We start from the raw sequence: 24,702 nt of genomic DNA on the forward strand, positions 1-24,702 counted from the left end.
GGCGAATCATCATTTTGTATACAGCTGGTATAAGTGCTTTAAGTGAATTAGATGTCGGATGCTACTAGAAAATAGCTCAAATCTTGATGCATATTAGTAGTGGACCATCTATAAACTTTTTTCGTTCTTATTTAAAAAAAAAATGTTTTTCTTATCCGTTTTGTTTGTTTGTAGGTATTTTCATGTTCAGTCAATTAATCACTTTCGTCAGAGTCTTCGGCAAATTTTTTGCGATAATTACGTCGTACACGAGCCACCTTTTGCTGAAACAATCCCATTGTGGCATTCGAGTTGTCGTCGCATAGCGGTAGCATGTGATGACTGATTACAGTTCCACTGTTGTTGGGCGTTGTCCCACCATCGCTGCTAAGCATGCCACCACCGTTACTGTGATGCCAGCGACTAGTTGTCGATTCATTTGAACTGGGGCAAATGCTGCTCGTTTGGCCGGGTGTAACTGTGGCACCTATACTTATACCGCTATCGGGTGTACGAAGTAACAATGTGGCATTTTGTTGGTGATGCGCATGCGCACTATGCTCACGATTTAGTTCGTAATTGTGGTGACTAGCATTATTAGTGGTATTGTTATTCACGCTGCCATTGCTGGTGCTTCTGTGGTGTAATTTTTGTAAATTAGTTGCAGCCGCTTCAGACGTATCGTCACCTACACAAATACCATTCAGTTCCATTGTGTTGTGAAGGAAACTCTTATGACTGTTGACATTAGGAATACTGCTGCTGCTAATCGGATAGTCATGATCGTTATGTAACATATTGCTATTGCTATTGTTGTTATCGTGATTCCACTTTGTAGCCGCTTCGGTGTCAGAACCAGCCTCACCGTCATCACCGGTCGGTATTATGGTAATCCGGCGACGTTTTAGTGGCGTGGAATAAATGTGTGCACTATGTCTGGTATCGTCGTTGCCACTATTCCCAACATTGCTGCTGTTTAGACCATTATCATTGGTTTCAGGAACTACATCGCTAACAATGTATGTAGATGAGGCTGATGATTCGACTGCCTCGTCGGCATAACTACTGTTCGATAATCTGGAGTTCGAATGACTCGAGTAGTTGTCCGTAAACGCCATATGTGCACGACGTCGGCGATTTGGCATGACAATGTGGCTGATGCTACTCCCGCTACTATTATTAATGTTGTGGTGATTGATATTGACACTGCCATCGCTTATGTTGCTAATATTGAATAGCGAATCTGCATTTTGTGTTTGAGGTAGTTGAGTTGTTTCTATTGCGCCAGACACGGTATTATTGATAATTGGTGTTGTGGAAGAAGAGTCGTTGGATAATATCTGTGGATTTTCAGTCACTTGCCTGGTGTTCGAGTGGATGGGAGATTGTTGATTGATGACACGCTCCACGCTAAAACTAATCAGACGTTCTGAATTCATATTCGATTCATTAAGAATATTGGTGCGCTCCCTGGCTGCAGCGTCGTTAATGCGACGTACGCCATTTAATTTTTTTGTCGGCTGCACTGTCGGATCGACCTCAACTTCGGCGATGTTATGACTGCGGCGTTGAAGTGCCGATGACGATGACGACGGCTCCTCATCGTCTTCGTACTCATCAGAGTCAATTATATTTTGCTGATGTTGTCTTAAACGGATTATGTCATCTGAAATAAAGAAAATTTCATTTTCATTCAATCGATATTATAAAATAATTAAGCATTTCGAGTACCAAAAGTAACAAACTTGCTGACCGTAAAACTAGTGAAACTGGATATGAACCTTCAGACTATTGCATTCCTGTAAATAGTATCTGTATGTATGTTTCATAATGCAAAAGGGGAGGATAATGTTGTAACAGGACTTTATGCTTATTTTGAATGAAGGGAGTAAGTAATTCGTCCGGCACTCTACTTTAAAAACCAGTGCGCAGATCTTACAACAGAAAGGCGATTGGACTGTTGCAAGATACTTGCCGCGACAAGTTTTAGCTACTGATGGATTTTCTAAAGAAACACATGAATGATTGGTACTGCCTGCCGAGGAGTCAACGTTCCTTTTTATTCTGTTTTGTAACAAATGGCTACAGAATTTCTGGGGTGAGTAAGCACATTTCCTTAGGGCTATGTACATATGTACATATTTGAAAGTTAGAGCGATAAGATTTGTAAGCAACTGCCGAATGGATTGAGTGTGCGACAAACACTCTATGGGACGAAAGTTCGAGACAGGATAAATTAAAATCATACATCAGACACAAAACATATATTTTGGGAGATTTCTGGCCAAACAATTGTTTTATTTTTTAAGTTCGTTCATATAAAATAATTTTTGACAAAAAAAAAGGGTGTAAAATCTCGCCGTTATATTAATTAAGTACCGCTATTTGCCGCAAGCAACAGTATTATGTTAATTATTGTTTATGCAACTGAGGTAAATAAGTTAAAAGCCAAACAAACAATAGATTACGATTTGATGTAGTAATTTACATGATGTTGACACACGCCTTACATTGGATATATTATATGAATAACACGCGCACACGCAAATGTACTAGTTAAATATTACATCTTTTAGCTTCAAATCAATTATGAGACAAGGTTAACGGGCGCTAGCCGTCTTGTGAGATTATGGCATAGGAAAACATTAACCTAACCTGTTAATATATTATATACACATATGTATATATGGTATATGTATGCACGAGTTTGCAATGCAATGGTGATGATTGGCTAAGTTGTCATGATTGGTTGAAATTTAAAATTCGAAATAATTACTATGCAAAAAATGTGATTTTAACGGTATGCTTGATGCAACCAGTTTGAAAAAGCAAACCTAGCATCTTTGCCAAAATTGAAAATTCGAAAAAGCATCACTGTCGCAGCTGTTGTACAAAAACGCGTGAAACTTGCAAAATTTGAAAAGTAGTTGCAAAAAAAATTACACCAAAACTAACTGTGCTAGCTAAAGTGTCATAGTAGTTGATTTATCTTAAATATAATTTTAATTTATTGGTTCGTTATATTAGTGGAGTTTTTTAAATTTTATGGGATATAGTAGAAAGATTGCGTCAAGTGCACTATAGTTTTCACTTGTGGACCAATCCGTTTGACTTCATTGCTATTCGCAAATAATAAATTTCTGCTTTTTTTATACGATTCATTCTCTTTTTGTGCCTCTCTAATAAAAATCGATCATTTTTAGAAATCGATATCTAAATCGTCAGTGAGACTATTAATAAGAAATATTTCGCACATTTTATGTTTGAATATGCAAATTTTCAAATGCACAGTTTTTAGCATTTCATGCATCAGCCAACATAAAATCAGCAGTGCAAACTGCGCAGTGTATAAAGTAATGTGTCTAGCGAATTCATTAGAACTGAGAAACATTTCAAAAGACCGCGGTCATAGCATGTATGAATTATTGGGTAAGGTAAAGCTGTCAGTATGGTGTATACTGTATTTGCTCACTCCGGACCACAATCGCAACTATGAAATAACTTTAAAGCAGTGTTTAATGCTGTTTAAATGCAATCAGAAGTAGTTTCTGTGTCCGTTAGCGGCCGTCGATGAATTCTGTCCAATGATATACACTATAGGTCAAGGAACACTCAAAACAGGGGACTTCAGCGAGCACTGGGCCGACGCCGAATTACGATAAAAAACGGCATAATTTGGCAAGGAAAAATGCCAAAATTGATGTGCTACGAAAAAGAATTCGGGATCACTCAAATCTATTGGAACTTCCTAACACCAAGTAAGTCAAAGTTTTATTAACAATTAAAAGGGCTTTTAAATAATGTTTTTACAGATTGCTAAATTGCTAATCGGTTTCCTCGCTGATGTACAATAATTACCAAAAATGTGGCAGAAATAAATTTCTCGTTGGAGTGTCGTCACCTACTACATCTAAAAGGAGGTTTAAAATGTTATGGGAAAAACTCGCTTCAAAAAAATTAATTTTACTCAAAAAGTGGATTCATCGGAATTTATGGAATTATTATTTTACTTCTTTCAAATTGTGGCTTTCTTTGCCCTGTTATCGGATTTCTTTTTCGACGAATTCAACAAGTTTTTCTATTGTAAATTCTCTGTTGTTACCTTGTGTTTTCTATGTATTCAAAAATAATGTTTATTATTAGATTTTTTTTTTTTGCTAATATAATATCAAAAATATTAATTACTTATGATTTATTGTAAAATTTGTCATTATCGGTAAACAAAATAATAAAAACCAGAAATTAAAAAAATCATCATGGAAATGCTACGATCATCGAAAAAGGATTAACTTGACGTTATCTGCTTTTTTTTTGTTTGTATGTCGATTCTAAGTATTTAATTTCTTCATTTAACAATCGCAACAATAATCATTATTTACGGTCCTTGGTTAAAATTATTTTAAATAATTATTTACCCGTTTTCCATTTTCTCTGAATATTTCAGAAATAAACTGCACTAATGTTCAAAAATGTTTATTGATATTCTAGCACTGTCACAGTTTTGAAAACCGTAATACCACAAAAAAGTTGATATTCGGCCAAAATACACTTTTTTAAATTGTATTTTTATTCAACTAAAAAGTTGCTCTCAGTTTATTTTTTCATTAAGCCAGCTACTTACTTACTAGTGCACACAATTTGTAGCCTTCATTTTGGCTCATTTCCTTTAAGCCGCCTAATAGCTCGTTAACTTTTAATCACATAATATTCGAACCTCGCAAAAATATTTATTTTAAGCAAAAAGCTGGACTTCGTTCATTCTTGTTATAGTACCATTGAAATTGTTAAAATAGTAAAATTCGGCAATTCGCTGTGATTCAGCAGGTGTAAAAATAATTAATTCTGTTATTGGTTCCAATTAAAAACACCCAAACAAAATATAAGTATATTTATGTGTACAAAAAGTTAATCATTCATTGAATTTGATACTGTCAGCGACTGTGAGATGTGTAAATACGCAGTAATGTCCATTCAAAGGTCTATAAGACTTCTAAATATTATATAAACAGTTACGTACATATTACGTATGTATTAGAAATTGAAAAATAAAGCGATATGTCACGTTTACAGGTGGCAAAATAAAATGTTTTGTAAATAAGAAAATACCATATTTGTATTTATTATACATAGGTAAGGATTACTTCATATACGAGTAGATATAACCGTAAGGAATATTTGGATATCTCTATGTACTGTATGTTGCAATTGTGCAAAACTTATTTAACGACACCCTTCTGAGAAAACATTCATTTGTTTGTTTACAAAACTATTGGCGGCCACAAAAGGAGCACCGAACTAGAGGTTGGGTGCTTGGTAAAATGCAAATACGACTATGTGCCACACTTTACAGACCACCATAAATTTGCCATTATAAAAGGATCGTAAATGTCAATATCTAGTCAGTGTACTTGCTAGAGTTATTTAGCGCGGTGTTTTGCAATTTTCATCATACTTGACTATATAAGTATACTTTGTATGTACGTCGGTAAATCACATGAAGCTATGATTTACTATATTTTATTATTACTTCCAATGCACTGTATAGAGGCTAAGATACAACAACAATGGCAATATCGTGTGATTTCAAATACAACAACTAAAGCGTTGAACTTAGAAGAAGTTGGAGAGAAACTTCACAGATATATTTTGCAGATACCTTATCTCAATGTGTTGCTACGTGCGAAGCATTTGGAAAGCGATGACGCCAACCCCTATTTGCGTTGGTTCCTTCGACACAGTAGCCTACCGCTAATTATTAAAGTCTATGACGAGCTGCATCTTGTCAATAAGACGGAGCCGTCGTTGTCAGTTAAAAGTAAACGCGATAGTTTCGTCATTATGACTGATTCACAGCAGCTAGCAAAGGATGCGCAGCGTTTTGTACAACGAGCGGGGGTGTTCTTTTTCATACTCAGTGACACGCAACTGCCAGCAGATAATACTAATGTGCTTCACGCTTTAAATACTTTGTGGATTAAATATAGAGCTTTCAAGAATTTCTTGCTCACAGTTGAAGGTATTTTTTATTTTAATCCCTTCGAATACAATGATATCCGGCAAAGGTATGGGAAAATTGTTCGTTATGAACACAGTGAATCGCTGAATACTGCCTTGTTTCGGGACATGCATGGCTATCCGTTGCGTGTGCAAATTTTCAAATCAGTCTATGCCCGCCCATTATTTAATAAAAGCAATCCATCGATTAAGGATGTGTATGGAGTGGATGGACGTGTGGCAGAACTTTTACAACAACGTATGAACTTTACAATGGCCTTGCAAGAGCCAGATCCCAACTATTTTGGGTAGGTATATTTTACAACATCAGTTTGTAGTCAATATTAATTTGTTCTTATATATATTTTATACCTGACAGTAGTTGTAGTTGTGTTTTTAATTGTCAAGATATCTTCACGAAATTTGGCATGGATTATTTTCCTAGCCATTGCTACAATCTCTGAACAAATTTTTCAGATTGGATCGCTCTAGCATATAGCTGCCATACAAACAGACCGATCACAATTAAGTTCTTGTATGGAAAACTTTTTCATTGTGAAGATTATTATAGAAGTTAACTGTTTTTTAATAATATTAATTTTTGGTTGTCCGCAATACCTTTGTGTGCGTGTGAAGTGCGTCTCAGAGAGAAAATTTTAGTTAGTCAAATGGCTGCATGTTTAACATCGTATTTCCACCTGACCAAAAGAAAAATAATTCACTCAAACGAGGAGGACAAGATCTAAAAAGACGCCTATTTCGAAAGCCCCGAGGTTTCAGACTATCGAACCGGGACCAAAGTCCTTTCAGTCCAAGTAGTATGTATATATGAACCCAATTCGAGATTTTTAAATACGGTTATCTTAACTATTATTTGGACGAGTTCGAGCTCGGCTTATCGTAAATTAAATTATCTCACTGCTAATTGCTTTGAATTTATACATTCATGTTGTTACCGAAAAGAGAAATTCTTTTCAAACCTAAGCATTCATATTCACCATGATTTTCTTCTTATTACAGTGAACGCTCGATAGATGGTAAATACAATGGTGTGATCGGATCCATTATTGAGGATAGGATCGACTTGTGTCTCACGGGTTTCTTTATAAAGGATTATTTGGTGGGAGATTATATGGATTTTACGGTAGCCGTTTACGATGACAAATTGTGCATTTATGTGCCAAAAGCTCAGCGCGTCCCTCAGTCCATTTTGCCACTGTTTTCGGTACATGTAGACGTTTGGTTAGGTTTTATACTGACTGCTTTCGTATGCTGTGCCTTTTGGTGCATAATACGGCACCTAAATATATGCCTGAACATAAAAAAATGCGCCGATACACCGCTTGAACGAAGTCAGTGGTGGCAGTTCGTGAGAATCTACATAGACACATGGGTACTTTGGGTGCGTGACAATCTTGTGCAGTATCCGCCCTTCAATTCAGAACGCATCTTTATAGCATCACTTTGCCTGGTAAGCGTTATATTTGGCGCAATATTCGAGTCCAGTTTGGCTACTATATTTATACATCCATTATATTATAACGATATAAACACATTGGAGCAGCTTGATGAGAGCAATCTAAAAATCATATACAAATACTCATCAATGGCGGATGATCTATTTTTCGCTGAAACATCTCCACTTTTTGCAAATCTCAATAAGAAATTAGTACATGTACAGAACTTAAACGCCGATGTCGTATTGGATATTGCCAAAAATGGCGGAAAAGCCGGTGTCTCACGCGCCAATTCGCTATTGTTAGAATCTCTGCAGTTCATATTGGCAAAACAAGTCTATATTGTACCTGAATGTCCAAAAGATTACACTATTTCCTACGTCATACCGAAAGATGCCCCCTGGGAGGAAGCTATCAACAATTTGCTCCTACAATTCGCTTCTTTAGGACTAATTAGAAAATGGATCAACGACATGAAAACAGCAGTTGACATCGATGTAATGACAAATGGCATGAATTTCGAGCAAACCGATATATTTAAAGTGCTTACGGTTAACGATTTACAGTTGGCATTCTATGTGGTGATATTGGGTAACTCTCTGGCCGGATTGTCATTAATCCTTGAATCCTGTCTCAAAAGATGTAGCAAACGTACGAAGATTAAAATGAAGGATGATGGAATCTAATGTATGCGTCGTGGTTGTTACAGAAAGATTTAACAGTGTTCAAATAAAATGAGATTATGCTAACATAAATACAAAATTATTATATTCAGATATAGTATGAAAATTGAACTTGGTGTTCAAAAAGATTATTTGCTAAGCATGCAGAGGTGATTAGTGTCATGCGGAGACTCATTGCACGTAGGACATAGGTTTTGTATGTCAGAGTCTATTCTGGATAAGTAGGAATACCCAGAACGAAGTTCCACAAGGGTCACTTTTATTTCACGCGACAACTCGAGCTCTTGTTCTGTTATGGGTGGTGTTTGTTCTCCAAGTACGCCAATCACTGAGAGGGAGTTAATGTAGATGTAAATAGCTTCAGTAAATGGCGTTCAATACGCGTCGGAACCTGGTCGCGGCCAAAATTTGGTCGGGATATTGTTCCAGTTCGTCGACTTGTGCACCCGACCAGAACCTTGCCCCAATTACTGCCAGTTAGCGACTTGAGAATCTTATTGCGGCTCTGTACTTTTGTGATAATCGCGGTTGTGTGCGGAGTGAAGGAGGGCAGACTGTCAAATGTAATACCTAAAATTTTAGAGTTGTTTATCGTCGAAATTTTAACATCATCGATGGGGATAAAATTTGAGGTCCAGTTTGTACTCCTTCGTCCAGTTTGTAAATAGGGTGGTAGTGGATTTGGCAGGGGAGAGTTTCCTTGCAGTGAAGAAGAGTGAAAGTTCTCGGAGATAGGCGTTCGCTTTTAAACACATGCCATCAATTCTATTATCCGACGTCATTATCGTATAAGTAATATTGTCGTATACATTAGAGCTCTTGGTATTCGACTAATCGACTTAGCGGATTAATTATTGAAAAAAAGGAAACATTCAAAAATAAAATTTTGTGCATAAATCAAAGGCTGCTTGGAACAATTTTATTTTATCCAAATACTCGCAGCAGAGCAACTATTCTAACGCAGTATTGTTCAGTTAATAATCATACGAACGGTTGTAAACCGGATGTTCGAATAATCGGTTTTCAGGGTTTTCGAATCATTTGAAGAGCCCTTGTATACATATATCGATGAATATGTAAGTTTTTTTGATGAAACTCAAAGGGGATCTTATCTTGATAACAATATTCTGTGGATCCAAAAATAGATTAAATTGGATGAATACTACCCAGGTCTCATATACCTACTATTGTGATTTCAGACCTTTTATTTGACTTTAAACAGTTTATTTAGGACAATATGTGCGATGTTTTAACGAAGTTAAGTGGTTTCTTAACAGCTAACTGAGAATAAATTAAATTGGTTCAAGACTTAATCCGTGTGTATGTGTTCTTCCAGTTACTTTACCCTCAAATACGCAATATATCCTTTGGTTGATTTTTTTGGTTTATAGCTCATATACAGTGGACCACAAAGGTGTTCGTAACGTGGATTTTACTTTTCGTGTTATATTGTACGTGTAACAGGAAATTAAAGAATAGTATTAGCAGAAGATTAAAATAACTCCATTTTAGCTATGTAAGCTAAAAAATTCAACTAGGGTGGAACTAAGATACTTGAAGTTAAATAAAAACGTTTGTGACTTGTGTTTTTGGTGTATCGTTCGTTTCACTATGAGTACTTAATATACTAGCCCTTAGCATAAAAAATAAAATTCATTATGTGATGCATATTTTCAATTAAATTATTTAAAATTTGTGGCCTTTATTTGACCAAGCTGCATTGACGGCCATCCAAAGCTCTTCAACGTTTTGAGAGGCTTAGTTTTTAATATCTAATTTCTTTAATATTTCCACAGATTTTCAATTTATGTCTGCCATTTTATTGTTATTTTGGCCTTGTGTTTATGGTAATTATCTTGCATTAAAATAATGTCAACTGTTTCGCAGCTATTTTTTTCTAGACTTGGTGGGTAAGAGTTCTTTAGAATATTAATGTAATACGGGGCCTTCATAATTTCATTAATTTTACGAAGAAATCTCAGTTGATTGCCCTGAAAACAACCCCGTATGATAAGACATCCACTACTATATTTTAACGTTTGTTGAATGTTGTTCGAAGTCAATTTTTGTCGTAATCTCTCCCATTAGATTCCTTCAAAATCCTAATTTGCATGTTACTTAAGCGTGCAGGATTAACACTCCAAAAACTTAACATCTTCATTGTTATTATGCTGCAGGCATGTGCAATTTTATCATTAAATCAGTACTTAAATGCTGACGTGACTAATAATGACTATAAAAATAATATGATATAAAGTTATAATTAAATAATTTATTATTAGTAAGACTTAATAACTTTACGGAGGTACTACTGCAGCTTATGGGAGACGTTCGCCTTCAACCTGCGTATAAGGTAAAGTATTTAGTACTCATCAAAAAGGTATCGATTGCCTTGTACAGCTGTAGAGGAGCTACAAAAATGTGGGTTCTCTCACCGAAAGTAGTCCTGTGGTACTCTGACACCATACACATTAACTCATCAGCACTAATGACTTAACGCCCCTTCGCACATAGCACCCAAGAAAACTAGCCAGCTATTCACCCTGGGCAGATTAAGCTTTCCCTTAGTGCAGGCGTTATAACTGATTATTAACATATTGGTGTCATAATCAGTATAGGCAGTTCATTGTAATACCACCATGTCTCTAAAGCTTTCTTTACATACTTTTTGGGAAATTTGTCACTATTTTTCATGGATTGACAAAAATTGTCATAATCACAAAAGAATGTAATCAATCGTGTAGTTATAATTATACGAGTATATGTAGATACTATCATTTTGTGGGCAATAAGAGCAACGCCCACATGCTTTTCTAATGAATGCCTGGCCCATGAGTATTTAAGAATGGTAGGCGCAGAAGTGAAGTGTGGATATGCAACCGATATCAAGCAGCGATAACGTTTTAGCAGCTAAATTTGGAAAACTGCATATTATAGTTCTTTGAATAAAGTTGACACCTGACACAAATTGTATAAGCGCAAACAAAGATTCTGTCAATTATTTGTCAACAACATACAATTTATTTGTTTGCAAAACTTCTCTAGTGTCAATGGTGCCATGATAGGCGAATGTATGGTGCAACAGCAAAGTGCTTACTGTTGGTATGTATGCAAATATGTACATACTCGTATATTGAGATACAAAATGTGATTGTGTACATATATCCTGGTAAACACTTTTCAATAAATACAGCTTTTTGAAAAAAGCTAGCTCATTTAATTTTTCACAAGTACGCGTAATGCAGGAGCTTAATAAACGCTTTTTAGTCACTGCTTATTTTGCATTCTATACGGCTGAGTTTCTTACAGCCCAACCTATCGCAACGTCCACATTTTTAGAATTGATGTCAGGTCCAATTGAAATGACATCTCACAGTGATCAACTCCAAATTGGAATTTTAAGAGAACTTTTGCACGGAATTGATTATCTAAATTTGCATTTGTTTAATGAACGCTACTTTGAGAATAGTATTGTGCAGCAGTTTTTACAACAAATATACTGTCCACTGCAGTTGAGCGTGGGTGATATAAAGGAGCAATATCAATCCAGTCAACGACGACACTGGGCTATGGTAGTAAGCAGTAATGACTTAGAAATTAATTTAAATAAATATGTTTCACGTAAGGGTGTATTAATTAATATTTTGCTGGACCAACCGGATAAATAACAATTACTGAGTTTGGCTCGGCGACAATGGATTGAACGTGGAGCATTGCAGATTTTTTATATCATCCCGAATAATATGAACAATAGCGGCATTGAATGCTTGTTTTTGAATCCCTTTCCGAAAATTGGCCTAGAACGTGGTGTGATGACTAGTTTGGGCGATGAAAGTTATAAGAGAATTTTTCATAATTTCCATGGGTATCCACTCCGCACCTACATATTTCACTCCGTTTATTCCGATTTACAAATTTTCGTGAACGAAACGTCGAAGGAAATAATTGGAATCACGGGAGCTGATGGCAAAGTAGCTGATCTGTTGGCAAGTAAAATGAATTTCACAATGGATCTTCAATGGCCAGACGATCACTTTTTCGGGTATGTCAACAACCCTGTATTTTTTTTTTTAAATTGATGTTTGCTGTTTGATTGTTAAGTTAAAGGTAAAACAAGAAAAAATGCAAACTTCGGCTGCAACGAAGCTAAAATACCTTTAACAGATGCCTTTCTTATAGCAATTATATGTATAACTACATAAATTTGAAAACGTAACCGTCCAACGGTTAAAGTATGTTTGGAGATTGTAGCGTTGCCTTAAACAATTATTTATGACAAATTTTGTGAACACTTAAACTAACACTTACCGATCCAAACAGGGTTAGATCGCCGAAATAACAGCCCTTGGCCGGATAAAATCCGGGTCAATTCCGGTAACGAAGAACCGGCTGTTGTGGGAATTGCCGTTGGGAATTGGGGACTAGATAACCGTTACAACAACAACAACAAATTTTGTGAAGATATCTTTTCAAATAAAAAATGTTTACATACAAGGGCTTAATTTTGATCCCTTAGTTTGTATGACAGCTATGTATGTCTTATAGTTGTTCGATATCGACAGTTCCGAAAAATGCGCAGCTTTTTGGGAAGAAAAGGACGTGTTAAAAATTTCAAACTGATATCTCAAAAACTGAGGGACAAGTTCGCGTATGTACACGGCGGACATGGCTAAATCGGCTTAGCTTGTCACGCAGAACATTTATATACATATGTATGTACTTTATAGGGTTTCTAGCATCTGGGTCTTACAAACTTCGTGACAAACTTACTATACCCATATACCTCTTCAGGCTATAAATATTAATGTATAACTTAATATTGAATCCAAATGTAGTTGTTTTGTAATAATTTTATTGAAGAAAAAATTGTACAGTGTATACGAGCATTGTATATAAATTGGGTCTTCCCCTATCAATCGACACATATTTTATATCATAATAAAAATTTATTTTTTAATTTTATTTACTCTAAATCTTACGTAGAACAACACAGAAAATAGTAAAAATGATGTTAAAGGAGTACTTAAACATTTTCTATAATATAATTGCAGCACCCGCACGAATAATGGCAGTTACAATGGTGCAATTGGACGAATAATACGGTTTGAGACCGATATTATATTAGCTGGATTCTTTATAAAGGACTATCTAACGCGTGATATTACTTTTACTTCACCCGTATATACGGATGAACTTTGTTGTTATGTGAGAAAAGCTAGACGTATACCTCAATCAATACTCCCTCTATTTGCCGTCAATGTCGACATTTGGGTTTCCTTCATATTCGTTGGAATGCTCACTCCATTTATATGGATGTTGCTAAGGCGAGTAAATTTGAGTGTTATGACAAAAGGATCTGATCCATTGAAATTTCAAAACTTGCAAACACAGGAAAGTCGCCTGCTAACGCAAAAACATAAACTGCAATATATACGCATTTTTATAGATACATGGGTGATGTGGGTGCGCGTCAATATCATAAATTATCCACCCTTTATATCAGAACGAATCTTTATAGCTTCATTATGTCTGGTTAGCGTGATCTTCGGTGCAGTTTTTGAATCAAGTTTAGCAACCGTATACATACGGCCACTGCACTACAAGGACATCAATACGATGAAAGAACTGGATGAAGCCAATATAAGGATATATATAAAGCATGGAGCTATGAGGGACGATCTCTTTTATGGTCATAGCTCTCAAATATATCAGAATTTACATAAGAAACTACTTTTAATTGCCGAATTGGAACAACGTCTTATTCACATGATGTCTAGGGGCGGTAAATTTGCATCTGTTACTCGAGCCTCTTCACTCGAACTCGACGACATACACTACTTTATAACAAAGAAAATACATAAAATACCCGATTGTCCCAAAAACTATAATATAGCATTTTTGCTTCCTAGTCATTCGCCATTGGAAAAGAGCATAAATATATTATTGCTTAAATTTGTACAATCCGGATTTATTGACCATTGGATTGCAGATATGAAGTACCAAGCAAGAATTAAAACTCGAAATTTTTTGCGACATCTGGACGAGAGCGGCGATAAATGGAAAGTTCTAACGCTAAATGATCTGCAGTTGTCTTTTTATACCATCATAATTGGCAGTCTGTTGGCGACGATTGTTTTGATCTTGGAATTAATCATACGTTGCAAGCAAGTTAGAGCTTTCTGCAAAATTCGCACAGCGAACGTCAAGTAATGGTCAGACAGAAAATTATTTAAGAGTACATTTTATTATTTGTGACTGTCACTCTCAAATTTCTAATAAGAAATTTTAAATGTGTTGAATGACGTAATAAATGTATCGTTAAACTTTTTGACTGATTAGTGCTTTCTAACGGCTAGCCGAATAAAGTTTAGAGTTTATTTCTAGCTATACATAATTAACAAGACGAGAAGCTTGCTCAAAATGCGCAGGGTCATAAATAACAAATGTTATTAATGTGAACTCGTATGTTATTGTTTATATAATATTAAACTTACTCATGGTAAGGGTTGCGAATTCTTTAACAATCAATTTTAATTAATTAAAAACTTTTCATTTCAGTTTTTTAGTTCCGATTAAATGTTTAATTTTTATATATTTGGGATTAAAAATTGAAAATTTTATTTTTAATACCAATCAAAATTGAAAATTGATAAAATATAAATCGTTTGAATGTAAGCTTGCCGACCAGTGCTCTAGGGTATTGAAGATGATGGCTCTGTGCGAGCTTTAAACATTATTTTTAATTAAGGTTTTCGGGATTGCAAAATAAAAAAAATTTTACTTCAAATGTGAATTAAAGTATTTTTGTAATGCATTATTTTCAATCCTGCTCATGGTTAATTTATAAATAATTATATAAGTTAGTAATTTGTTAAATAAGTTTAATAGAAGTTTAGAGAAAATAAAGTTTTCTGTTGTTTAAAGCTATTACAATTTTATTAAGTACTCACCCTTTAGTGTTGTGGTTATTCCAGTGCTTGTACTGGGAGCGTTACTAGGAATAGTTGAAATAGAAGCCGACATCTCTCTTCCATCATCTGATGATGTATCTGTAAAAGATTCAAATAAAAAAATATTAATATTTACTTAGGTTTATGTTAAGCACATATACATAATACAATACATACATACAATTATTCACATCGTATGTAATTATAAATAAACATGATATTTAAACTCACCATAGACACTACGCTTTTTGTATTTTCGACGTTGGTAACGGTGACTGCTTGTACCCCCTGCTATCGTTGTTGCTTCGGATGTTGTATTGGTTATTGTCTGACCAGACGCCACTGCACTTGAGGTAGATGCAATAGTTCCACTTAACACATCTTGATCGATGGTAAAGTTATTTCTACGTGATACATTTTGACTACGTCTTTGAGATGCTTGGTGCCGCTTAACTTGAGAACGCGACCGAATCGATTTGCTAGAGCTGGCCTCAGATTTTCTTGTACTGTTATCACATACTTTTAAAATTTTGTAAGGTCGCCTATTTCCTAAAGAAGCCCCCTTTATTGCTAAACGACGTAGGCGGCTGCGTTTGGTGGCAATTAAGTAAGCAATGCGATTAGCAAAAGCATGACGTTGAGGTTTAGATTTTTTTCTGAAGATTGATTTACGGCGTTTAAGATCTTTAAATAGAAAAATAATAAACAAAGGAAATTAAAAAAAAAAAAATACTAATAAAATTTTGTAGAAAGTATTGAAACTTATACCTTTTCGTTTCGTGAAGCGACGTTTGACATGTCTTGTGGGACGTTCACGTATTACACTATTTCCATTAGGTACATTGACGGGAATACTAATGACCTCAGTAACAACGTCACCACCATCACCTCCACCATCGTCATCATCATCGTCATCGCTTTCATCATCTGGGCTGCTATCTGAACTATCATTCGAGCTAGAACATGAATGAGTGGCGTCTGAATTATGTGAGGAGTCTGTCGAGCTGTCTGCATCCCAGCTTTCGATTTCCTGTTGGATTAGTGAATCAAAGAACGCCATCATACGAGGATCTTCGTTGGTATTACGGCTACTATAGTCATGTGACATATGTGACCAACTATGTGGCGACGTAGACATTGAAGAGATATTATAAGGTAAATACAATTCTCTCGGGTTTTCGGGACATGTTGCTTTTTCCAACAACGAACCGGTCCAATCCTTCTGAGAAAACGGGCTCCAAAGCTAAAAACAGACCAAATATTAAAAAATGTAGTAACATAATATTGAAAAATACCTATTTAATATTCTAGCTTTTAAATATCACCCAAAAATGTGTGATATAATTTACCTTTACAATTTTTTCAACTCCAGAAGATGCCAGCAGACATTTTTGTGGGTTGTAGCGAACTTGATTCACAATAGAACGATGTCCATATAAGACCATTTGTGTATTTTCTACCCATTGATCAGTCCTCTCCACTATTGAAATAATTTCAAATTTAAATCTTTATATATTTTATAAAGGGACACAAACATTTAACTTACAATTCACATCAGACACACGCCATACATAAAGGTTAAAATCATCAGATCCAGATAGAACAAATTCATCGTTTTCTCCCGCAAATGTACAACTTTTCATGGTGCATGAATTATAATAATTTCCATGGTAAAATGTGCAAACCGGTTCCGGAGACTGTGTATTATAAAGGATCGGTGGTAAACGGCGACGCAGGGCTAATATAAGGCTTCCATTCGAATTAAAACGTACACTCATACAACTAGGTGGATCATCCACATGGCCTCCATATTGTATAACAGGACTGTTAAAATAAAATAAAATATCAATGATATATAATATTATATATTAATTAATAAAGGATCAGTTTAAACTTACTGATGCGGTTTGCGTATATCCCAAAAAGCAGCTCCTCGTTTAGAATTAGCAGTGACTAAAAAATTCCCACCAGCTGGGTGAAATTCCACTGCATGAAATGATGTGTGCTGTTGAGCTACCACTAAAGGATCGGCCGTGTCAACACGTTGATCGAACACCAAAATTTGTCCATCCTCACATGCTGTTGCAAAAATACTATCACATTTCGGATCAATGGATAGGCCATACACTGGATTATTGTGTTTGAAGACATTGACAAGTTTACCGCTGGAAGTTATATTATAAAAGAATAAAATATATTTTAACAATTATTGTGCTTAAGTGCTCGACTTACGTCTCAAAATCGTGTGCTATTACCAAATCATCATTTCCACCAGACAACACAATACGATTACAACGATCGAAGCCTAAACAGAAGATATTACTGGTATGTTCCGTTTGCAATACTCGCGGGCGTCCATGATGGGCAATTGCTTTTTCAATATCCCATATAAGTACACGTTTGTCGTCGCCGCCTAAAAATATGACGTTACAATTAAAAAAGTATTATTGGTAATATTATTCTCTTAGATTTGTAATATGGTTTTGGTTATTGTTATGTTAATTTCTTTTTATACCCTGAACGGGATATATCAAGTATTAAGTTAGACACAAAGTTTGTAACACCTGGAATATATGGAATACAAGTATTTTACTTTCCTATATCAACTTGTTATATTAAATTCGACGAATTCACTTATCCGTTCAGTTGGAATTTTAATGAAAATATTCCGCGAAATCACTAATGTGACAAATATAATAAATTATAGATACATACAACGGAAATACTAATAAAAGAAACAGCAGAGTGAGTGAGTAAAATTAACAAAATGTTCTAATAAGGACACAACATAACATAACATAAAAGTAATTTTAAAACAGAAAAATCGCCATACGTCATCAAAAAGTATTATACATATGAATTGGAAGGCAAAAAGAAAATATGTGGATGATTAATTGTCAATTTATATTGAAAATTTTGTATTAAAAGTTGCCTTAGCAAACTTTTTTTTTTGTGCGGTATTGTCATTATTAGAATTCTATAGTTTATATAGAAAAGTTTTTAATTGTCGTACAATATAGGGATTATATAATAAATATATAAAAATACTTAGTTTGATGTATTTTATACTCTCGCAATATGTTGCTACAGAGTATAATAGTTTTGTTCACCTAACGGTTGTTTGTATCGCCTAAAACTAATCGAGTTAGATATAGGGTTATATATATATAAATGATCAGGATGAAGAGACGAGTTGAAATCCCGGTGACTGTCTGTCCGTCCGTCCATCTTTGCAAGCTGTAACTTGAGTAAAAATTGAGATATCTTTATGAAACTTGGTACACATGTTTCTTGATATCGTAAGACGGTTGGTATTGCAGATGGGCGTAATCGGACCACTGCCACGTCCACAAAACGCCATTATCCAAAAAGCAAATAAATTGTCATAACTAAGCTCCACAATAAGATACAAGACTGTTATTTGGTCTACAGGATCACATTAGCAGTTTAAATTTTTTTGAAAAAGTGGGCGTTGTCCCGCCCCTTAATAGGTTTAATATGCATATCTCCTAAACTGCTAAAACTATAATAACAAAATTCACTGAGAACAAATGTTTTAGCACCTCTATCGACAGTGCGAAAATGGGTGAAATCGGATGGCAACTCCGCTCACTCCCCATATAACGGTATAGTTAAAAACAACTAAAAGCGCGATAAATCAAGCACTAAACACACCAGAGACATTACATTTTATCTCTGGGAAAACCCAAATCCTGGGATCTACTGAACCGATTTCAACCAAATTTGGTACATAGCATTCTTCTCATATCTATCTATGTTATAGTGCAAAAATGGGCGAAATCGGATTACAACCACGCCTATTTCCTATACAACACCATTTTAAAACCCATCGGATTCTTTTACTTTCCACTATACAAATCAAGCATATAAATAGCAATGAGAAGCAAGAGGCCTGGAATAGTTTTAAGAGAGTGGTGCATGGTTTCAATTATAACGACCTGATCACTGGCATGGTAACGAATTTCCCCATCATCGGCTGGAGAATATCTCTTAAGATGCACATGTTTTCTATGGATCATGACAGGAAATGTAAAACTGTTCATTTCTAAACATTTGTCCCTATTTTAAAATGTCTATCGTAAGAATGAATCCAAAATGTATGATCGATATCTGTTAATAAATTATTTAGAGTTGAATTTTTTCATTTTTTATATATAAAAACAAAGGCAGAACTTTTTTACTCTTAATCTTATTTTGCGTAATAAAATGGAAAGGTATAATCTCCGAAGAAATGTTTAACATCGGATTACTATAGCATATATCTACCATGCAAACCAAATCAAATTCTTGTAAGGAAACATTTATATTCGTGAAGGGTATTATATCTTCCGTTTAACGTTTTTTCTTGTTTAATTGAATGCAAACAGAAAACGCTTAGCTATACTTTTTTTTATAAAAAATTATTCTGGAAATAACTAATGTATATACTTTTAGATCTATTCTCATAAAAAGAACCGTTCAATACCTTTTTATTTTGTTGCTTTAATATATATATATATATACATGCATATGTATGTATGTCTTACCCGATGCGAGATATCTTCCACCATATGAAAATTCTATAGCATTCACACAGCCGTAATGAGCTCGTAAATCAGTTTTAAATAAATTATTTGCAACTCGATAGCGCTCCGTATATAAATGCCCAGTAAATGTTTGAGGATTGCGTTGTGGCCACAGATTCAATTCGCGTTGCACCAACTGGTGATATAGATTTGAGCTAACGCCACGCGTTGATTGGGTTGATTGTATCATGTTTAGTGTAAGTTTTGCAGGTTTTATTAAAACATTAAAGTTGAAACAATTTATATATCAATGTTTATGTATTATTATTTTCATTAAAAAAGTTATATAGTGGATTTATTTTAACTCCAGTATTTCGCCATACACAATGATTTTTTCCATGAAATAAAAAACATAATCACTATTTGGAACCGTAAAACTGTGGCAGTATGATGTTACGCGCATTCTTAAAGGTACTTTACATACATGAGAACGTGTAAAATTTATATGTAAATAGATCCTTTCAGAATTATTCCTTTTATCACCAAGTATTTTATATAGAAAACTTCTGTATGGGTCTTCAAACCTGGAAAAACATTTTATTCAAAAGAAAAAATTTACATACTGTTGAAATTCTCAAATTTTAAATACATATTTTCTATTTACATTCATACTATGCATATCCACGAGACTACTTTCTCAATTATTCCTTCTCACAACACGTATGTACATACATACATATGTATGAATCTAATATAATATAAAGTAAAACATAATTTTATTAAATCTTTATAGAAAGATAAACTAACTTGATGACCTGGGGAAACAGGAAATATAAGAAAAGTATGCCAATTCTGTACATGTCCAAATATATTATGATCATTATTGTCCTAATAGAAAAACCTTAATTCAATACAAATTTCCTGAACATATATTCAAAATTGCTCATTTTAAATGGAAGCAAATTGGTGGGGTATGAAACTTTGACAGCAGGTATCGGTATTATCGACCTGGTATTGTTCATGAAATATTCAATACATATATGTACATACATATATAAGATATATAGACAGTACATATGTATGTACATAAGACTGCATTCAGATAATTCTCGTAAAATTTTGTATCAATTGTTAACCGACACTTTTGAATAAAAAAATATTAATTTAATTTTACTAATAATATATGGATATGTAACATATTTAAAAAATCCGTAAAAAAATGTGCCAAATAAGTGAACGAGTTGCAAAAAGTGATTTAAACATATAAACTAGATTCACTATACGTCAAATAAGTTCTTATCATCACACAATATGATTAAAAATATATATACAACTAATTATATTTGATATACATGTGTACATATCTATGTATGATTGTTCAATATACATATTACAACGTTGCCAGCATTTGTAGGAGTGTCATATCCACTACTCCTACTGCTGCTCCACTGATATACGTACTTACATACATTCGAAAATTGAATGACTAAATTTATAGGTAGCGATGATACCTAATAAGAAAATTGCATTTTGTAATTGTAACAAAGTAAAGGTTATTTCTTATTTCACAAAATACTGTGCACCTGATCCTTATTTCTTCTTAAATCCTTAATGTCTACCTCGGTGCAACATCAATTGAACTATGAATTTATATGTATATGGACATGTATGCGGTCGTATTTAAAGTACACACATCAATCTAAATATGTACATATATAGGCATGTTAGGTATGAAATATTGCAGCACCTATTCGTATATATAATATGTACATGCGTACACTTATGTATACAGATCAGAATTGAATGCTTATATATGTATATATAAATATATATATTTATGTAGGTATAGGAATATCTCCCCAACTCAGCACTCTATATATTTTAATTTATATTAACAATCCAATTTTTGATTGCATTTTGTGCACTTACTGTAGGGAGTATGCGGCCAACTCTTTGCAGCCAAAAATGTAGCCGTCTTTTCACTTTACATTAAACGTCTTATGCTGTTTTTTTTACAGCACGTTCATTTTCAATTTATTTTACTTTTCACTTTACTTCACTTTTCACGGGTAGGAAAATTACGATTCCAATTCGTGTAGCATATATTTAATAACTGCTCATTTCTGAAAATTATGCTGCTGACGTTGGATACTGTGGTAGTTGTTGATAGACTGTGATAATTTATTTTTAATATATAGACACAGACTTGAATATGTTACTACAAAATTTTCTGCTGATTGACTACTAAAATGAAAAAATTATCTGTTATCCACAATTTGACAGGTCAAACTTCCATTTTCCTCCAACTACGAATAATTGTAAAAATAAAAGCCGTTTAAGAAAGAATACAGAATGGAACAAACAACGCACATAATAAACACCGACGACGAAACCAGCTAGCGAGCAATCGCTTCAGCTGTGGAGCCAACTTGATTGTTGGGATTTGTTGATAGCACAGTGGGTCTTGGCGCAAAGTCAGTAACCATATTTTACACTTACTATATATATTAGTAAATATATTTATGTAGATCGTCTCGAAACGAAGTCGATATTGTTTAACTAAATAGAACTAAAAACAGTTGTGAAAACCTTAACATTATAACAAAGTCTTTTTGAAACAAACCAGCTTAACTTCCAGTTTATTTTTATTTTGTAATAATCAGCCACTCAATTAAAACGTTGAAAATTTAATTTATTTGCGAAAAATTTATTCAAAATTACGTTACTCGTTCCGGTTCTAGATTGACGAATACATGATTTCTTCAGTATATTTGCCCAGTTCTTAATCACTGTAATACGTTTAAGTGCAATGCCAAAACGAGAGAGTGGTTATATTTCAACAGCTGACTCGACAGTCAAAAAGAGAGATGCAGCTGTGTCGCTGAACAGCTGATTTTTGTTTACGTTAGACAACTGCCATATTTTCATAATTAGGGTAGATTTTTTGAGGTATTTTTTGGATTGTGGAATAATTTGTATATGCAAATATTACATATCTGTCTCTTAACATAAATTTTATATATTATATTTATTAAAACTATTTCGCACAATTACCAATTAGTGATGCTGTAATAAAGAATATAAAGTTAAATTTCGCAGTACATAACAGATCTATCACATCTGCTTATCTGCATACAAATATACTTACATAGATTTTCATTGGAAAAATATATTTAATATTTATTATAAATATACATTTCTATATATATGGATGTTCTATTCAAGAGAAAAACTTTTGTTCAATGAGAAATAAGTTCAACATTTTTAAAATTTGAGTAATGGGGGGAAAAAACTACTTTATTGCTGTATTAAAAAACTTTGAATTTAATAATATTAAATGTATTAAAATTAAGCATCTTTCAACACATATATATGTATATTAGAAAACAAGTAGGGGGGAAACTATAACTAACTCAAACTGACATTTTTTAAAGTTATTTATTAACAATTAAGTTATTTTTTGGATCGTCAATAAAGTCCTTGGAAAGATATATAGAAATTAATATAAAACCTTTCCGTTACAAGAAATTGGTCATAATACCGTATTTACATATTTGATCTAAGATGCATATCAAAAAAATTCAAATTTAATAAAAAAAAAATTGTATTGAAACAAGAAAACTTGAAACTTTATTAATCATTTGGTTAAACTACTCTAAATTTTATATTGTCTTCTTTAATCCATGGATAACGTTAAAATGCCTTTTCGTAAGATTTTAAATGTGTATTGTAGTAATACAAGATCTTAAATAGTATATTAGCATATTAATTGAAAAGTAAAGCATATTTAAAAAATTGCAGTACCCGAAGAAACTCTCAAAACCCAGCGTGTTGAAGTTTACTTAAATGATCTAAAGGAGCGACTAAAGGAACTGCGTGTTCAACATGATGAAGTTATTCAGAATTCAGTAGATATAATTAAAGAGATAGACGAAGTATCGTCCGGTCTGTTGTTGCCACAAAACAGCGATATTGATTCCAGCGATAATGTTACCAAAATCAAAAAACTAATTAAAGAATTCGAAACCGCAAGAGAATCAAATTCAACAAAGATACCTGTATCTATTGAAAGCAAGGTAGACATTCGTAAAATTTTGCAGAATTTCGAAAAACTTAATGAGAGCCATGTACTAAAGGAAAGTCTCGTGCTTTTTAAGCGCGCAAAAGAATCTCTCGAAAAAATCGATACTTTCCTTGGTACACATTTGGAAAATGTTATTACTCAATCGGTGAACGCTATCAAAGGGAACATTAATATAACGACATCCGCAGTAACGACAAAAGTTATAGAATTTGAAAATGATTGTGGGCAGTCGCCGACTTTTCCCGAACATAGCTCAGATACTCTCAACAATATTGTTGTTAATGACGATAATAAAATAAAGGATTCTGGATCAACTGAGCCTGCATTAGCTGCCGTTAAAAGTCAAATCTCTACCAAAAGCAACTCTACCTTAAAACATCGAATAAACATGTTTAGTAATGATAAGTCAGGACAGGTAAATAGCTGTGAAAACGGGAAAAATATAACACCGTCATGCTACGCTTCCTGCTGCAGCAGTGTCACTAGCATGGATGTCTACCAATCCGCAGAAAATTTTTGCATAGGCAACATGTGTGGTAATGAAAGTAGCTGTGTTGAAATGGGCTACGAGGGTGACAATGATGACAGTGAGTACGACTTGTTTGCGCTAAAACGAAAGAAAAACAAAATTTCGTCTACAAATCAGCAGTAAGAAGTTTTAGTATAAATCAACTTTGTTCAGCAATGTAACTTAACGTTATAAATCATGGCTTTTCAAAAATGAAAAGTGATATAAAAAATGTAAAATATATTAAATTTTAAAATAAATTTGGAGAATGGAATAAAAAAAAGTATGACTTAGCAATAAATATGAATAATTTTAAAAATTGTAAGATATGTATAAAAGGTATGGTTAATATTTTTTTTTAAATCTATTGATAATATAATAACTTCCGTGAAAAAAGCACTGTTAACATTAAATTTTAATGAAATATTTAGATAAACATCCAAACTTTTGAGAGCTAAAATTATTAAAATGTAAACATATTATATTATCGTGTGTTGCTTTAGTCGTTTTATTTTCTCGGT

General features: G+C 33.8%; 4 protein-coding genes across 4 annotated transcripts; 3 read left to right on the plus strand and 1 right to left on the minus strand.

Moving 5' to 3' along the window:
• Window positions 1–130: 130 nt before the first annotated feature.
• Window positions 131–22,084, minus strand: LOC106614569 (DDB1- and CUL4-associated factor 5). The gene is made up of 10 exons (XM_070105753.1): window positions 21,519–22,084; window positions 19,611–20,173; window positions 17,296–17,476; window positions 16,962–17,228; window positions 16,610–16,887; window positions 16,413–16,543; window positions 15,832–16,306; window positions 15,295–15,747; window positions 15,064–15,162; window positions 131–1,645 (listed from the first exon to the last, which is right to left on the minus strand). Exons 2-10 carry the CDS (start codon window positions 19,837–19,839, stop codon window positions 195–197), a joined length of 3,564 nt encoding a protein of 1,187 aa, XP_069961854.1. The 5' UTR covers window positions 19,840–20,173; window positions 21,519–22,084; the 3' UTR covers window positions 131–194.
• Ir10a (Ionotropic receptor 10a) lies at window positions 5,401–8,170 on the plus strand. The gene is made up of 2 exons (XM_014230320.3): window positions 5,401–6,281; window positions 6,994–8,170. Exons 1-2 carry the CDS (start codon window positions 5,455–5,457, stop codon window positions 8,114–8,116), a joined length of 1,950 nt encoding a protein of 649 aa, XP_014085795.3. The 5' UTR covers window positions 5,401–5,454; the 3' UTR covers window positions 8,117–8,170.
• On the plus strand, window positions 11,320–14,441 carry Ir100a (Ionotropic receptor 100a). Its single transcript, XM_014230368.3, has 2 exons — window positions 11,320–12,155; window positions 13,165–14,441. Exons 1-2 carry the CDS (start codon window positions 11,857–11,859, stop codon window positions 14,321–14,323), a joined length of 1,458 nt encoding a protein of 485 aa, XP_014085843.2. The 5' UTR covers window positions 11,320–11,856; the 3' UTR covers window positions 14,324–14,441.
• Window positions 22,085–23,169: 1,085 nt separating the features above from the next.
• LOC106614551 (uncharacterized) lies at window positions 23,170–24,500 on the plus strand. The gene is made up of 2 exons (XM_014230344.3): window positions 23,170–23,297; window positions 23,391–24,500. Exons 1-2 carry the CDS (start codon window positions 23,273–23,275, stop codon window positions 24,323–24,325), a joined length of 960 nt encoding a protein of 319 aa, XP_014085819.2. The 5' UTR covers window positions 23,170–23,272; the 3' UTR covers window positions 24,326–24,500.
• Window positions 24,501–24,702: the final 202 nt, after the last annotated feature.

This window comes from Bactrocera oleae, chromosome 2 (genome assembly GCF_042242935.1).
Source record: "Bactrocera oleae isolate idBacOlea1 chromosome 2, idBacOlea1, whole genome shotgun sequence".
NCBI classification, from domain to species: Eukaryota; Metazoa; Arthropoda; class Insecta; order Diptera; family Tephritidae; genus Bactrocera; species Bactrocera oleae.